Genomic DNA, 12,005 nt, shown 5'->3' with positions numbered 1-12,005 from the left:
AAAAAATAAATTTTATTTATGATTTACCTAAGGCAGTCCCTAACTTTTGATGGCCAGGGTGAAAAAAAAAAAAAAAAAAAGAAATCCTCATGTATAAAAATAATTTTTTATCTATAATAAATTTAAATAATCAAATAAATCAATTTCTTCTAATATTTTTAGAAACAAAATTATCAATAATAGTATCAATATCTATTTTATTTATTTTTTTCAATATATAATATAGCTAAATTATTTATTCTTTTTTGAGACATAGACGATCTTAAGTAAGTTTTTTAATAATTTTAATTTTGAAAAACTTCTTTCATCTGACGCTACAGTTATGGGTACAGTTAATAATATACGATAAACAATTGAAATATTTGGATAACAATCCACAACTTTAATAAATTCAAACTTTTCTATTGGCGATTTCAAATTATCTAGTAAAATCAATCGCAAAACTTTTATTTCTGAGATAGTTTCTTTTAAGTCAATATCAGATACATTGTTATGAGAAAAAATGATTGAAAATATATTACAATATTATCTTAATTCTTTATCTTTTAAAGATTTTAGGCAAAATTGTCATAATTCCCTTATAGTTTTGAAATTCATCGTAAATCTCCCTTTTACTTTAAAAATTACATGGAACACTCTTATACTTTCAAAAACGTTGCATGAAACCACTATGTGGTTTAGAAAATCAATGTAAATCCTTACTTTACTTTTAAAAAAATCGCATAACGCCATCTTATATTTTCAAAAATACTGCATGAATCCCCCGCTATGCAAAAAATATGGATAGAAGATCATTATTCCCTCACATAACGGAGGTTTCATGGAGGTGGGGTTTCATGAAATGTGTTTTAAAGTATAGGGAAGTGCTATGCAATTTTTAAAGTATAGAAACATTTTCCTCAGATTTTCGAAACCACGTGAGTCTTATGAGCAATTTTACCAAGATTTTAATTTATGTGAATTAAATAAAAAAAATCCAAATATTTTTTTAAACATTTTTAATTGCTTAAACCTATCATTTAATGAAGTAATTGTTATATCTACCACAATTAGAAAATAATTAACTTTAAAAAATTCTTCTACTACCGATTGAACTTCTTCATTTTGATCAACATCATCCATTTTTTTTTCTAAAATTTTTATATTTAGTTGGAAAAATAAATTCAATATCCATATCAATAGCAATTTCTTTTGCAATATTCATACTAGTATAAAATCCTTTGTTTCTGTATTTTTTAAAAAATAATATAACATCTTATAATTGTTTTATAGCAGTATCAATGCAAACAAATTCATATTATAATTTTTTACATATACTATTAATGAAAAATAAAATATCATACCAAATAATCATTTCTCGTAAAAATTCATAAGATTCAATTGTATTAATCAAACTTTCTGCTTCACTTTTTGATTTAACATCATCACAAAAATTAATTAAATTTAATAAAGCTTATTTAATTTGACGACTTTAAAATCTAATAGCTTTAATATTTTTAATTTGGATTTTCCAACGGGTATTTGAAAAAAAATCTTAAAATTAAATTTGAAACATTATCAAATAAAATTTTCCATCTTTTATAGAACTTGAAAATAATGTATGTAAACGTTGAACAACTCCAAAAACTAAGTACAAGAATGTGTCATGTCACAAATACTAAGGTTAAGATTATGACAAGTACATGACATATATAATGTTCTAGGATTTATATCAAGTAATATTTTTTTAACACCTTGATGTTTACCTTTCATGTTAGAACCATTATCATAACTTTGACCTCTTATGTTATTAAAATAAAAACCTAAAGCTTCAAGTGCATTTTTTTTAATCTTTAAAAAGTCCTGAACTACTTGTATCATCTACTTTTAAAAATTTTTAAAAGTATTCTTCTATCTTGATATTTAAAAAAAAGTTAACAAAAAATCTTTTGATATAAAAAACTTGTGTTGGGCCCTATTTGTGTTGGGCCCTTGATGGACGTCCCTCTCACCCGAGCCCAGAGCTTGCCTTATTATCAAAAATTTTAAAATAAAAATAATTATTTGATATAATATTTTTTTTAAAAAAAAAATTAATCGTAAAATTCTATCGTAAACCACGAAAGAACACTACCATAGACTATACAACTATTTTTTTTTGCACATGATCGTAGACGGTAATAATAATAATAAAAAGGAATTACAAATGGAGGCATCTATATACAAAGCATTGTATATGATCTCAAATAATGGTGCAGACTTGTCAGTTGTCCCGTAGTGTGAGCCTTCTTTGATCTCCGGTAACTACGCCTGTAAATGCTTCACCTTTCTAGCGCTCCGGTGGAGGCTGTGAAAGGCTCTGGAACACGTCAGAGGCCTTGTAAGGAATGAAATAGCGAAGACGATGGCGGAATGGAGCACTCTGCTGGCTGGCCGGCGAGACCGGGAGAGTTTCCGGCGAACTCTGCGGCAAAATCAGCTCCGCCGGAGAAACTTTTGAAACGGCAAGGGTATACATGTCATTCACACCATACACACAGTGGAATGCTACTGTCACTCGATAAGATATTTAAATAAATATAATAAATAAATAAATAAATGAGAATTAAAATCAACTGCCATCTTTTACGGTTTCAACTTTCAACCTAAATTCGGGTGCGATTTCTCCGGTGAGAAGCTATGGCGAGGAGACCTGACGACGAGTACGATTACTTGTTTAAGGTTGTGTTGATTGGAGATTCCGGCGTCGGAAAATCCAATCTGCTTTCCAGATTCACCCGCAACGAGTTCTGCTTGGAGTCAAAATCCACCATCGGCGTCGAATTCGCCACCCGTACGCTTCAGGTTCGATTTCTCGTTTACTATTCTCTGCTGTACCATTCGAGCATTTGTAGACTGGAGGATTTGTTGTGAGATAGGAAAAAAGACGATGCTTTATGTGCTGCAAATGAGAATGTGTGGAAGGATCCGAATTAGGATGTGGAGGAAATTTGATGTTGAGTTTAAGTTGTTTCGATGGAAGAGTTGAAATGTTATGCTGTCGTGGGATCGGTAATGGTTGGTGGAAAAAAAAATCAGATTTGACGAGCTTGATTAGTTCTCTAGTCCACTTCGGAATTGATTTGTTGTAGGTGGTAGTTGCTCTCAGCTACTCTTCTGTAAACTTGAGTTAATTGTCGAACTTCATGGAGTCTTTGTGCTGTGTATGGGATGCAAAATTCTTGATCTGTTGTTCAGTAAGTTTGCGGTGATGGATTTTGTGATATCATGAACTGTTTATTAATTCGGTAGCAAATTATGGGTTGTCCTTTTCTGGATCCACTTGATCACTTCATAATAGTGTAGTGAATTTTGATATTCAAATTCAGAATTTTCTCTAAGATTTCTTGTATAAATGGAAGTTGAGGACACATCCTACATACTATAATGCAATGATTTGACTGACCATTCGGATTTTTTGGCATATCCATTTGGTAAGCTCTTTGGAATGGCTAGGGTTGGAGAGAATTAGTGTGTTTTTGCCTTTTATTTTTTTAAGCACGTCTTGGATTTTGCTTGATTGTTTCTGTATAAAGGATGGCGAGGAAAGAGCCTCAAAGTAGAATAGATAAAGTGTTAGTTAGATTTGGGATATTAGGGGAGCAGAGATAAATGGATAGGCAAAGTGATATCTTTTTGGTGCTTAGTGTGTGTGTGTGTATGATACCCATTAATTATCTGCCTTGGTTTTATTTGTACACCTTAGATTCTAAGGTTTGATATCATGCTTTGGAAATGTGACAAAAATCATATGCTTTAGGCAAAAAGTTGTGGTTATGGATCATGTTTTCTCTTTTTATTTATTCTATTAGGATTAATAATCTTCATCCCTACGTGTATGATATTTACTATCAATTAGAATTTTGGCAGACTATTCAATGTCATCTAAAATTTATTTAGATTTAATCTATCATCCATACGCTAAATGAAAATAGCTTAACAGTTCTGCAATAGACAATTATATACAAATTCTTTCTTGCAATTCATGAATAGCCTCTGCAAAGTAAGTCCAGTATCTTCAGAGTGTGAATTTCAACTGTTTAGTATAAAAACAGTTTGAAATACTCGACTTTCTGAAACTTCTCTTTAGCATTTGATTTAGTAGGGGAAGGATGATGTTGAACCCATGGTGTCTTAAGGCATGAGGTTTTATATTAAGAATCTTGTAAATTTTTTGAAGATCTGAATTCCCCCTTTGTGGGAAGTTCGCAACAACCCAAATTCTATATATTTTAGCTCAATTCTAGATAGTTTCCATGTTGTTATTCTCTCATATTTCAATTTCTTTATTTTAAGCTTTGGATTATACACATGTTTTGTTCCTAAATTTCAAAGATTGTTCGGTACATGGAATAAGTCTACTACGTCCGTATGTGAATTCTTGTTTGCTCGCATCTCACTTTCCTATCATACTACTTTGGTTAAGAAATAAATTTATTGTTGAATTAAATTTGTATGTCACAATTAGGTCGAGGGAAGAACTGTGAAGGCTCAGATATGGGACACTGCAGGCCAAGAAAGATACCGAGCTATAACAAGTGCATACTACCGTGGTGCCCTCGGAGCTCTTCTTGTATACGATGTGACAAAGCCAACCACATTTGAGAATGTAAGCCGGTGGCTGAAGGAGCTGAGGGACCATGCGGACTCCAACATTGTCATTATGCTCATAGGAAACAAAACTGATCTAAAACATCTTAGAGCCGTCGCCTCAGAGGATGCCCAAACTTTTTCTGAAAAAGAAGGGCTTTCATTCATAGAAACATCTGCCCTTGAAGCCACCAACGTGGAGAAGGCTTTCCAGACTATCCTGTCGGAGATCTATAGGATCATCAGCAAGAAATCTCTCTCGTCAAACGAACCTGCTTCTTCTAACATCAAAGAAGGACAGACCCTCGTAGTCGGGCCTCAAGAGACCACCAACACCAAGAAAGCTTGTTGTGCTACATCCTAGAAGTTCTCGCTCTTGATTCCACACCTTCCCCAGAGTACGAATCTCTCTTTCTAAGCTGCTTTTTTTTTTTTTTTTTTTTTTTTCTATATATATATATATCTATATTTCGAATTTTTGCATTGTTTTCTTGCTTAGACATTGTTAATGCCTGAGTTCATCTATTATCATCAATTCTGTGCTCTGAATCAAATCGATGGAAGTTATTTATTTAAACTATTTTAGATATATGCTCGAGTTTGTAAGAAATCAATATGCTCATTGTTTGGTATGGTTATGAATTGCAAAGTTTTAAAGGGAAGCTGTTGAAAAATGGAGTGTGTTTGCTCCTATTTTGGGATTTTGGGATATTTTAGAAATCAGAAAAGTTTGAACTAAAAATAGACCATAGATCATAGATGTGACGTCTTAAACACAATAAATTTGTGTTTGGAATAGAAAAATGTGTTATAGTTATAATATCTTTAATACGAAATAGATGCTCAATAGTATTGTTTTGGGAGAAAAATTTATTGTACATTATAATGAATAATGCAAATAGGAATTGAAAATACAAGCAAACACACCCAAGGCTTCTCATTTATTTTGTGATATCAGAAATTTCATTATTAATTATGGGCAGTCACAAAATACACACATGCATTTAAATACTTGTGATTGATCTTGTAATCTCATCTTATTTAAAAGTACATCCTACATTTGTCAATCTTCATGTATATTAAATGTTCAAGAAATTGAAGTAAAGATAGTGTGTATATATATGATGACAAAAATGTGCACAATGATCAAGTGGCCTTTTCTACTAATGGGCAAAATGGTTTGTCCAAATGATCCCTATGACTTGGGATCACAAAATGCCTTAGTCTCCCCTCTTGCTTCTTCATGTATCCTTCACAAAGGAATTCCCTAGAAAACTTATCCTCAACCTCTCTATTTACATCATGCACAAAAACATGAGTCTCTCCTCCGCCGCCGTCGCGATTCCGGGCGATCATACCCGCGGTGTATATGGCGGCCATCCGCCCGGGGGCCTCCTCGTAGTACCCGGTGGGCGCATCGACCATGATCAAGTCCCATTGCGTCTCGTACACGTCGCGAGGCAAGCCCTTCAATGCGAGAGCGCAGATCGAGTGCCTCAGGTCGGAGATCGCGACGCATTCGGGGGATTTACCCGATTCGATCAAAGCATTGGCTTGACTCACTTTAGTGTCGTAGCTAACGTGGCGCGACTCTAGCATGGGGAACCGTCTCTTGATTTGCTCGATCCACGCCTCGTCCTCCTCGAGGAAGAGTGTGCGCCCGCCGTGGTTGAGCGAGTGCCACATGAGGCTATCGTGACCGAGCCCGAACACCAAAAAGTTGCACGGGGATTTCTTGTCGAGGACCTTTGAGGTCACTGATATCTCCTTCAACGTTTGTTGGGGCGTGATGGTTGAGGTCGCGTAGTGGATTATTGCCTCGGATAGGGATGTCGGGATTTTGGCGCAATCTAGAGAACAATCTTTGCTTTTGTTGGTACTCCGAGGAGGAGGATTAATGTCGATAACTTGGGTCGAAGTCGACAAAATTATCGATCGAAGAATGAAGAGGAGGAAAGAAGATATGAGGACAATGATGAGGAGAAGCTTTGGATTAATGGAGTTTGGTGATTTGGGTCTCATCATCTTTCTTGGTTTTGCTATATGAAATGTTCTAAGTGTTTATAAGTGTGTGTGTGTTTGTTTTGTAGCTATTCTTTGAGTTAAAGAGAAGTTTGATTTGTTGGTGTAAGAATGAAGAAGAAGATGAATTATGGATGAAGCAAGACATGATTTGGTTTGGTGGTGGAACAAATGTTTGGTGGCCATGAGATAATGATGGGGTTTTAGGAACTAATTATGTAATTAAATATATGTTTGAAGCAATTAGTAATCTTAAAAAAAAAAAAAAAAAAAAAGAAATCTTGACCGATATAAATATTACTCTCTCCGTCCGTGTTCATTTCACTGTTTATGTTCGTCTAAGATGTAATTTTTATTTTTTGAAAAATAATTAAACACCATAATCTTGTTTTAAATTTTTTTTATTTATAAAGTTTTTTATTTTAATTAGATTAATTAGTTATCTTAATTTTAATTTATAATTATTTATTTTTACTAATACATTTTAATTATTTACTAATTATATTTATCATAAATTTTCGTGTCAACGGTAACAAAATATTATAAGTGGGACGAGGAAGTATGATCTAATTATAGCTTCTAAAAGCTTTAAAATGCATATATAATTAATTTATGGATTAATGAGAATGATGAATATATGGTGTAAATTTGGAATTGATGCATAAGAAATTTGGCAGTAGTTGAATTATAAAAAAGTAGAACAAATTCATTAGATGATATTTTTTAAATAAATAAATAATTTTAGTATTATATTTTTTAGAAATCATAAAATGTTAAAAGTAAAAGTATGAAATCACTATTTTAACAAATATAAAAAAATCATAAATCAAATTTACATAAATTAATTAAGAATTAAGAATTAAATAATCTAATTCTCAAATTTTCTTGAGTAAACATATAGATTATATTTTAAATGAATAAGTATTGAAAATTTGGTAGGTTGTGTTTATTTGTAAGTTTTGGATTACATGTTTGTATTCATAAAAATTTTTCCTAGAAAATCCAATAAAATATATTTATTTTTATTTTTCATATTATATAAAAATTAATTTAATATTCAAAATAATATATAATATCTATTTTATATAACATCAATAATTATTTTGAAACAAAATTTTATTATTTAAAATTTGTCAAACTCAACTCAAATCTACAACCAAACAAACACAAGCGAGATTAAATGAAATAAATTGATTTCATATTTTAGAAGTGAAACAATAATTAGATTATAAATGTCTGAATATATATATATATTTTTTAACACACACAAATTGCAAACAAATTTCTAGAATCTCAATTTATAAATCTCTAAAATTACAAATGTATTATTTTTCTTATATTTACCCTAAAAAACTAATAAAATTTGTAATTTTACTTTTTTTTTTTAGGCTAAATATACGGAAAAAAATGAATATATTTGTAATTTTAGATGTTTAGAAATTAAAATTCTAAAATTTGTTTACAATTTGGCTACATTTAAACCATGCGAAAATTTGATGCACTTCTAAAAATATATGAGATTTGAGCGCAATTTAAGATAGATTATTAATATTGTTGTTATTATTACCAAAATGGAACATTACTTTAGTAATTGCAATTAAAAAGTCAAATCACATTACATTATACAGTTATTAATTTCTTCACCAAAAAAGCCTTGAACCCCTTCTTCCTTCCTTCCTTCCTCCCTACCCATCATCAATGGATCCTCACTTCACTTCAGTTCCACACTAATTTCTTTACCTTAAAACAACACAAAAGACTTACAGCATGGACTCACACATCCATGGATCAACAACATCTCCAACGCCATCTCATCAAATCGAATTCTACATACATATAGATGGATAGAGATTCATCGAATGTACCTTCGAGTAAAGTTCGAGCCTGATCCTCCTCTGTTCATCATTCACTGTGCTCGTTGTTTCTTGTTCACAACAGCTTTCCGAACGGCGATCTGGATCCGTTTCTCGTGCTCCTTCAACATATCCTCCACGCTCTCTCCCCCAGTCAGCAATGGCCCCGAGTAGTGCATCGCATCCTTCTTCGAGATATAATTTTCCTTGCGGATCACCACTGTCGCATTGGACGAATCAGGGCCGTTGATCAGCTCATATCTGGCACGCGGGCATCGATCCAGCCAACGTCCATGCACAACAGTGTCTCCACCTGACAGGTAAGAAGCCGCCGCCTGCGGCTTGAACGATCTCTGAGTCTTTAATTCCCGGAAAATCGAGGAATCCAATACCCGGTGAGTGTTGAGGTGAAGACCCTTGTCCACGTGCAGCGAGTTTCCAGAAGCGCATCGAAGCCTCGAGTTGAAGGAATGAGAGTTTTCTCCAAAAGGTTCATCGCCATTGCTCTTGAGATTCGATTGGTCTTTACGTTTCTGCATTCGTAAAATATAGAATTAAGCTAGAAAAGTGCTCGGCTTTTGTGTGTACAAGTAAATGGAACAAACTTGTGACAAGATTTCAGCATTCGTGTGATGTCCCGGAGCAGCTTTGGAATCTTTCGCGCCCTTCCCTGAATGCTTGACTCCATCGCCCTTTCCACCAGCTGCCCTCCTCTGTCTGGTTTTTTGTCGAAAGAAAAAGACAAAAAAATGTCGGGATAAACCATAACCATGCACAAAACAATAAAGAGGTATGTATGTATGTACCTCCTCGCCTCCATTTCTCGCATTTTGATATTAATCTCTTTACTAGGCGGACATTTTGGCAACGATGAAGGATCACAAGGTAGAGGAGTCGTCTTGAAGAACTGAAACAAAGCAACTAGCGATTAGACAAGTTTTCGTAATATAGCCGTAGTCATAATGCCTTACAGTCTCTCAATCCTCTGTTTATGTCGAAATTATGTAATCGTGCGTACTTCACAAAAGATTTCTTCGAATGCACCAAAAGTGTTGCTCCAATTTTGTGTATAAATTCCATGAGATCTATATTTTTTCGCAAAGATGATGCACAGACTAAAAGCACAATAATTTCTAGCATCGAAATTATGCTGAAAACTTTATCGAATGCACAAAAACAATCTACCTCACTCTGTAATGCTGTAGTTGTCGTTCCTCTATACTCGGGCTCGAAAGCTAAGAGAGTTTCAAGAAGCGAGAGAGCTGAAGACGGCATGTCCTTAAATGTTTCAGCCACGCGTCGTTTGTAAGGTTGTTGAGGTTTGAAGACCATTGCATTCGCTAAGTTCGACCTATCCCAATATTCTTCCGATGGCGAACCACAAAGTTTGAAAATTTTGTGCAGCTGTTCTACCTGGATACAACATCAAGTGTAATTGTAGTTCAAGAAGCAGATGATCTTGCAAAAAATGCAATATACGAAGAATGCAAACCTCCGTGTATCCAGGCATGATCGGTTTTCCCACAAATAATTCAGCAAGAATGCATCCAGAGCTCCACAAATCGACAGAAACTCCATACTTTGATTCACCGAGCAAAAGCTCAGGAGGTCGGTACCACAATGTCACGACGCGGCTAGTCAGAGGCTGCTCTTGAATCACGTGGTAAAAATTTGCCAATCCGAAATCCCCAATTTTGAGATTCCCTTTGTCGTCAATGAGAAGATTCGAACCCTTAATGTCACGGTGCAACACCCCTCGACTATGAGTGTGCTCGAGCCCCCGAAGCAGCTGCTGCATAAAGCACTTGATCTGCTCGACCATCATATACAACACTCGTCAATAAAATCGTCAAAGTATCCCAAGAAATCATTGTGCCGAACATACCTGTGGTTCAGTAAACTTGACAACAGAGGCGAGCCCCGTAAGATCGTGTTCCATGTATTCAAACACGAGGTATAGATTGCCCGAGACCTTCGAATGAACCAGGCCTTCAAGCTTCATCACATTAGGATGATCCAGTCTACGCAGGATGAGGATTTCCCGAGCCATGAAACGGACGCTCTCAGGATCCATATTTACAAACCGAACCTTCTTTAGAGCAACGGTTTTTCCAGTTTCCAAGTCGCGAGCTCGGTACACGCTGCTATACGTCCCTTGACCGATCTGCCATGTTAGATAATGAATTCTAAGCAATAGAACGACGAAAATCAAACAAATATCGAAGCAATATATCATCAATCCTATAAAACAGAGCAATGATTTTAAAAACCTTATCCAACTTCTCGAAAGCATCTGCATTCCGAGGTACCCATCCTTGGATAGCTTCCCCGGCTACCGAAGCCAGCCATGAAGGCCATCCTGCAGCGACTTGTGCTCCATCCACGCCGTTGCAAACACTGAACACCCGAGAGATTTGTGGTTGCCCTGCTTCCTTCGAACCTCCTTCAAAGTTCTCGACACGCTTTTTATCTCCCTCGACATTCTTGGCCAGGGTGGAGCCAGCCCTCTTCTTCAAATGCTTCACACATACATGTTTAGAGCTAAAATTCTTTCCCCCTTTAGCATTGTTTTCGTCGGTAGCTTCCGATTTTTTTGAAGGCCTTTTAGATCCCTTCACCTTCTTTTCAACTTTCAACCCTTTGGAGCAAATGCTGCCCATCTCAAAGGGGAGCTTCAGCCGCCTGTTGTTCTTAACAGGCAGCTTAACGTACCTAAAACATAATACTATTCTATCTTTCCCGATCATTTGGAAAGCATTCTCAGCATTTGTATTCTAAACAATAGCATCATCAACAGATTGGAAATCCATAATATCGCAATTTGTTCTTGCAGACAGCAAAAATGCAAGAGAAAATTGAATAAATGTTAGCGATATGAAACCCTAGGAAAAGCTCGGGACACCGCAAATGCAAATGAATACTTCCCTGGCCGCGCAATTGGATTCTCCTAACGACTTCGAACAAGAACAATCTGCAGGAATTGGCAAACCCTAGAAAATCCAGAAATTCAGGCAATGTAGGAAGACGCAGAATCCGAGCGATTGAGGCGAAAATTGGGGTTTGGGGTGAAGAGAGAAGAGTTGGAAACAAGAAACTCGAATCAATATCGAGGATTAATTCTTGTTTGTTGTTCCCATCGAGAAGTTTGACGACCACCGATCGGATACTTGGAATCATGGGTGTCATTGAAATTGTTTTGGAGCGAAAGAGAGAAAAAATCGCAAGGATGCGGAGGATCGTTAGCTCCTTACAATGCGCATCAATCATCATCATCCAATATACGATCAAATGAATTCAGCGCAGCGCAATCATGCAAATTTTACAATGACGATTATCAGAGGTACGTAAATTACTTCGTTATCGTCAATCCTTTCACTATTATTAATAATTCTTCTGTGACTATACCCAGTGGTTTTTTTATTATTAATAATTATTTGATGGAAAAAATTATTTGAGGAATGTATTTAGATTGAGACAAAAATTAATCATTTTTTTGTTCAACAGGATCACTTATTATTTTCT

At 35.0% G+C, this 12,005-nt stretch overlaps 3 protein-coding genes across 3 annotated transcripts; 1 reads left to right on the top strand and 2 right to left on the bottom strand.

Annotated features, from left to right (window-relative positions):
• The first annotated feature begins 2,583 nt into the window (after window positions 1–2,583).
• On the top strand, window positions 2,584–5,074 carry LOC127252534 (ras-related protein RABA2a). Its single transcript, XM_051276746.1, has 2 exons — window positions 2,584–2,823; window positions 4,487–5,074. The coding sequence occupies exons 1-2, from the start codon at window positions 2,659–2,661 to the stop codon at window positions 4,970–4,972; spliced, it is 651 nt and encodes a 216-aa protein (XP_051132703.1). The 5' UTR covers window positions 2,584–2,658; the 3' UTR covers window positions 4,973–5,074.
• Window positions 5,075–5,531: 457 nt separating this feature from the next.
• On the bottom strand, window positions 5,532–6,739 carry LOC127252532 (glucuronoxylan 4-O-methyltransferase 1-like). The gene has a single exon (XM_051276745.1). It carries the CDS (start codon window positions 6,631–6,633, stop codon window positions 5,755–5,757), a length of 879 nt encoding a protein of 292 aa, XP_051132702.1. The 5' UTR covers window positions 6,634–6,739; the 3' UTR covers window positions 5,532–5,754.
• A 1,470-nt stretch (window positions 6,740–8,209) lies between these two features.
• Window positions 8,210–11,813, bottom strand: LOC127252531 (probable serine/threonine-protein kinase At1g09600). Its single transcript, XM_051276744.1, has 7 exons — window positions 10,754–11,813; window positions 10,369–10,647; window positions 9,976–10,293; window positions 9,669–9,896; window positions 9,290–9,390; window positions 9,089–9,200; window positions 8,210–9,016 (listed from the first exon to the last, which is right to left on the bottom strand). Exons 1-7 carry the CDS (start codon window positions 11,228–11,230, stop codon window positions 8,537–8,539), a joined length of 1,995 nt encoding a protein of 664 aa, XP_051132701.1. The 5' UTR covers window positions 11,231–11,813; the 3' UTR covers window positions 8,210–8,536.
• Between the last annotated feature and the right edge of the window lie 192 nt (window positions 11,814–12,005).

The sequence above is a fragment of the Andrographis paniculata genome, unplaced genomic scaffold, assembly GCF_009805555.1.
Source record: "Andrographis paniculata isolate CXL003 unplaced genomic scaffold, ASM980555v1 Contig46END, whole genome shotgun sequence".
NCBI classification, from domain to species: Eukaryota; Viridiplantae; Streptophyta; class Magnoliopsida; order Lamiales; family Acanthaceae; genus Andrographis; species Andrographis paniculata.
The sequence above is the reverse complement of the archived record's forward strand: the minus strand, read 5'-3'. Positions and strand labels throughout refer to the sequence as shown.